Source organism: Manis javanica, chromosome 4 (genome assembly GCF_040802235.1).
Source record: "Manis javanica isolate MJ-LG chromosome 4, MJ_LKY, whole genome shotgun sequence".
Taxonomy (NCBI): domain Eukaryota; kingdom Metazoa; phylum Chordata; class Mammalia; order Pholidota; family Manidae; genus Manis; species Manis javanica.
In genome coordinates this window covers 141,096,208-141,101,578 of record NC_133159.1, presented here as the reverse complement: position 1 = coordinate 141,101,578, position 5,371 = coordinate 141,096,208, and the positions used below count along the sequence as shown (strand labels likewise).

The following is a 5,371-nucleotide window of genomic DNA, read 5'->3' as shown; positions in this document are numbered from 1 at the left end:
AAGAAAATATTAGCAAGCTGAATTCAGCAGCACACTAAGAGGATCTTATAGCATAATCTTATAGCTGGTGCAAGGACATTTCAACATATACAAATCAATCAATGTGATATATCACATTAATAGAATGAAATATCTATTTTATATCTTATATATATATGTATAATTATATTATACATATTATGTATCTTTAAAATCATATTATCTTCTCAGTAGCTGCAGAAAAATTATTTGACAAAATATAACATTCTTTAATGATAAAAAGTATCAACAAATTAGGTATACAAGGAATGTACATCAACATAATAAAGACCATACATGACAAGTCCATAGCTAATAAATATTATACTCAACAGTCAATGGTTGAAAGCTTTTCGTCTAAAATCAGGAACAAGATAAAAGAGCCACTCTCACCACTCCTATTCAACACAGTATTGAAAGTCCTAGCCAGAGAAATCAGGCTAGAAAAGGAAACAAGAAGTATCTAAGTCAGAAAGGAAGAAGTTAAACTGTCTCTGTTTGCAGATGATATGATCTTATTGCATACAGAAAAAGACTTCAAAAAGACCCTAAAATTCCACTAAAAACTGTTAGAACTAATAACAAATTCAGTACAGTTGCAAGACACAATATTAACATAAAGAAATTGGTTGTGTTTCTATACACCAACAACAAAATATCTCAAAAGAAATAAAACAATCCCATGCACAATAACATGAAAACCAACAAAATATTTAGGAAGAAATTTAACCAAGGTGATGGAAGCTGTGTGCACAGAAAACTGACTCTGATGAAAGAAATTGAAGACAGCACAAACTAATGGAAAATTATCCTATGTTCATGGAAGGAAGAATTAATATTGTTATAATGTCCATATTGCCTAAAGCCATCTGTAGATTCAATACAATACCTATCAAAATTACAATGGCATTTTTCACAGAAATATCAAAACAATCCTAAAATTTGTATGGAACCACAAAAGACCCTTAAGAGCAAAAGCAATCATGAGAAAGAAGAACAAAGCTTGGGGCATCACACCTTTTGACTTCAAACTATATTAGAAAGCTATCCTAAGCAAAACGGTATGGTACTGGTATAAAAATAGGCTCACAGACCAATGGAACAGAATCAAGAACCCCAAAATAAACCCTTGCAAAAATTGTTAGTAGAGGCAAGAAGGATATTTTATAATAACAAAGGGTTAAAAACGTTCTTTTAGAATCTGTAAAGGGCTTAACCTCTTACACCTTCAGGTGTTAACAATGCAGAAGAATTTTTTCCTTTTCTTATGTGTTTCTTATTTTGCCCTATTTTCTACAATCAGCTGACAAGACTTTTAAATCATTATTAAGTGTCTTTATAATTCTGTCACATTTCAAAATTTAAAAATTCTGTCACAAATTTAACAACCTCTTTTATTTCTTCCCTCCCAGCTCCTATGGGTGACAAGCACAGGCTTTTCCATAATGAAGACATGTTGGCATTTTCTCTGGAATCTTAGGGACATCCCAGAGACCTACTTTGGGGATGTTATGCAGGGTACAGGTTGCACCAAACAGAGCCCATTAGTACTTCCCTGACTTGCTGAACAGACACATACAGGGAAGGTATCCTCTGGGTAGGACCTTTACGTCCTCCTCCAGTTTCTTGGGTCACCAGTGGGTTATCCATGACAGCTGTCTCCTGAACCACAAAAAGCCAAGGGAGAAGGTTCTACTTCTTAGAAGCACCAATTAGATAGAATATACACACTGGATTAGAAGATAGGCTATTGTGATGGGTAACATCAGAGTGGACTGAGGGGACTCCATGAATAAGCAAGTAAGATGTAGACTGAATCTGCACCAATTTCTGGAACTGAGAGTAATGAAAATTTGCAAAAGAGCTAATAGAGACAGTAGCATGAGCCAAGTCCCAGAGGTAAGAATAAACTTGATATAAAGCTATAGCCAGAATAAAAGCCTCCAAGTCAGTGTTGAAGGTTATATAATGCTCCTATCTCTCCAGCTAAAGAATTTTTTTCTCCCTTGCATCCCATACCCATCCTGGATGATCCAGTTATGTCGTGAGGAGGCCATACATGGCTGCTCATCAAACCCCCTTTCATTAATATCAGCAGCAATTAGTTGATGGTCTTGTAACATGTGTACAAAGGGACGTAGTTTGAGATGGGAACTAGACTAGTGGTTTTAGAAATCTGTTGTTTGGATGCCTGAGATAATGTGTCAGGGGAGTAGGAGGTGGAGACTCCTGTATCTGCTTCATACTGAGCAGGTCTTTTGATTTTGTTTGTAAATTTGGCTTCCCTATCTTCTTTTATTTGGAGTAATATTTTCCTAGATAATCAGATATTTTGAAAACCACAGCTTTCCATGATATTTATGTGCCTGGCAGTTCCGATAGCCTATGAAGCAGATAGTGTTTTTAAAACAAGTCTGCAAAGTCTTTTCCCTGCCTTGCATTAAGAGATGGAGCCTATGTTTCCTGACCTTGCCCCTGGGAACCTTAAACCATTGTGCGTAAAATATCCAACAATGTGGAGAGACCACTAGAGGGATGAGAGAGAGCTAGAAAGAGAAGCTTCCATCTGCTCCAGTTCCAAGCCTTTTAAATCCTCCCAGACCAGGTACCCAACCCTGAGTGAAGGCCTTGAAATGACTCCCATCCCAGCCATCATTCATCTGCAAAGATGAATAAGAACTACCTAGTTTAGGCCAGTCAACCTCCATATTCAAGAGTAAAATCAATAATTATTCTTATTTTAAGTCACTGTTTTCAGATGGGCTTTTACTGGGTTGGTAGATATAGATTACCAGATACAGATTAAATTACTGAATAGATTGCTAGAAGAGACATAATGATTTTAGGTATTATAATTCTATGAACAATGAATTCTATTTCTCTGCTAATGTTCTATTATTCTATTCCTCTTTGGACTTTAGAAAAGCCAGCAGAATTTAAAACAATGAAGGAGTTTTGAGGCCCTTTTGGAGCCCCGCTAAAGTTTAAGTGCTTCTCTCAGGACCCTAGAGTCCTGAGGATGCAGTATGAAAGGGAAAATGCGGAAACCCCTTGCATGCCCTTGGCCTTGGTATCCCTACTTCCTTCCTTTTTCTGTGGAATGTGTTTTATTTCAAAAAATCAGAACCCTTCATAACAGCCATAGACCACATACTGCGGTCTGCCTGCACACAGCGCCTTCCTCACCTACCACTCTTAGATGGAAAACAGGCCAGCAGCCTTCATGCCTCTCTCCCTCATTTCCTAATATTTCCTCATAGCTAGGTTATGGCTCAGCAGATTATTACTCCATCATGTGGTTCATTCAGAACAAGGCCCTCTCACCTACTCACTTTCTCCCTATTCCCATCTGCTTCCTATAAAAGGGACGCAGAGCCAGCCAGAGCAGCAGACAGGCTGAGACAGCCCAGAAACCTCTCACTCTCAGCTGAAGCTCCCACGCTCACCCTCCAGCATGAAGGTCTCCGCCGTCCTGCTGTGCCTGATGCTCACAGCAGCCGCCTTCAGCGCCCAGGTGCTCGCTCAGCCGGGTAAGCCCTCCCTCCCTCTGAAGCACATCACCCCATCTCTGGTTTATCATGGGCCATCAGAGAAGGGCTACTCACACTCCCACCTTAAAGACAGCTGCTCTTCCAAGACTGAGAAAGTCTGAGACAGATAAGGAGTGAGCCTGCTCACACAGCTGCTCCTGGGCAGAGCCAGGATGAGAATGCCAGCTGTGCACCCCAAATCCAGCTCCTTCCAGAACTCAGCTCTGGAAACACACCCTCAAGGCAGTCACTGCCCCAGCTCCTTTCAGCAGGGTTTGGGGACTGGGGTGATCCAAGAGAGGGGATGCCTAGTGGTGGGTGTGTGGGGATATTTCCAGACATGGTGGAGGAGACCCAGAATCTTCACTGTGCTCCTTCAGTCTGCTTCCAGAGGCAGGGCTCTGCGGAGGCAATGCGCGTCCGGGAAACTCCCCTCCAGGCATAGATTATTCAGAGCTTCAAAGGGGAACCCACCTATGGGAACCTTTGCCCTGAGAAACTGGATTATCCCATTAGCTCCTCAGAACAGCAGTAGAACTGTCATCAGCTCCTTCTCCCCTCTCAGGAGTGACAGGGCCCTGTACTGTTCATGCAAATGCCGCTGAGAGTTTAAGGAACACTCAAAAGGACAGTCACTGCCCTCGGGGTGGGTGGTTTCCATTCCCTTCCCTTCAACTCTTCCTTCTTACTGTTTCCTACTTTATAAGTAGAAAGCCTAGCGCAAGCCCTACGTAGCTTTTGCTGCTGTTGTTTCACTGCAGGTAACACCTCAACCTGCTGTGTTAGGTTCACCAGTAGCAGGCTGCCCCTTGGATGGCTGGTGAGCTACAGAATTATTACTAAGAGCGACTGTCCCCACTAAGAGCTGTGGCGTGAGTAGACCATGCCCACCCTCACTCAACCCCGGGTCCTGAGTTCCTTCCCCGGGCAGTGCATATGGTTCTTATAAGACTGGGTTGGAGTTAAATCCTTAGATGCTTAGACCATCACTCATCCAATCCCAGAAACTTTCCAAAGGGAAAACTGAACTCAAGAAAGTAAAGAGACTCCCCACTGCCAGCTCCTGTCCAGCCACTGGTAAGGATCTCAGTTCCTCCACCCAGGAGCCGAGATGGCTTCACCTTGGGTCAGCAAAGCACCACTTCCTCTGATGCCCCTTCCTCCTCTGTACCTGGGGTGGCCCAGGCTCATGGGCCAGGCAGGCCTCCCAGAGACTAGGTTACACTCTTAGGCTGAATCTCCAATATGCTCCATCTAACTGTGCCCTCACCCCACACAGCTTCAAGACCAGAGGGGGCAAGGAGATCTGTATTGACCCCAAGAAGAAGTGGGTGCAGAATATCATGAAATACCTGGACAGCAGAAAACACAAACACACTTAGAAGTTTTGAACACTCTTTCCTGCACTGAAGTCAAGCCAATACCTGGGAAACAACTAATTTGTATTCTCTACCCTTTCAAAGATGTGTTCTGAGATTATTTTACTGTAATTCTAAGGAATATGAACTTTGTGTAATAATGTGAATCACTGCTTTTCTTAAGTAATGTTTTGATTTTTTTAACTTGTTATAATTTTAATTTAATGTGCCATGGAATTGGGTAGATTTTAAATGTAAACCGTTGGACATCATGAAGTGACATCCTGTCTCCCCAAAACTGCAGGACACTCCTCTTCTATCTCAGTGTAGGACTGTGAAGGTCCTTTTGAAAAAATCAATGCAAATACAGATATTTTTAATTTTTAGGAAGTGATTTCCACGTGAAATCATAATGTTATTATAGAAAGGAATGTTTTATATGTACCACTCTTTAATTTTCACATA

At 41.6% G+C, this 5,371-nt stretch overlaps 1 protein-coding gene across 1 annotated transcript; it reads left to right on the top strand.

Moving 5' to 3' along the window:
* Nucleotides 1–3,342: 3,342 nt before the first annotated feature.
* Nucleotides 3,343–5,038, top strand: LOC140848617 (eotaxin-like). The gene is made up of 3 exons (XM_073232883.1): nt 3,343–3,548; nt 4,310–4,364; nt 4,828–5,038. Exons 1-3 carry the CDS (start codon nt 3,473–3,475, stop codon nt 4,928–4,930), a joined length of 234 nt encoding a protein of 77 aa, XP_073088984.1. The 5' UTR covers nt 3,343–3,472; the 3' UTR covers nt 4,931–5,038.
* Nucleotides 5,039–5,371: the final 333 nt, after the last annotated feature.

Coding starts and splice junctions, on each gene's coding strand:
- LOC140848617 (XM_073232883.1), top strand. CDS start 3,473: ATGAAGGTCTCCGCCGTCCTGCTGTGCCTGATGCTCACAGCAGCCGCC. Junction 3,549..4,309: donor CCAGGTGCTCGCTCAGCCGG/GTAAGCCCTCCC, acceptor GTTTCACTGCAG/GTAACACCTCAACCTGCTGT. Junction 4,365..4,827: donor AGCAGGCTGCCCCTTGGATG/GCTGGTGAGCTA, acceptor CACCCCACACAG/CTTCAAGACCAGAGGGGGCA.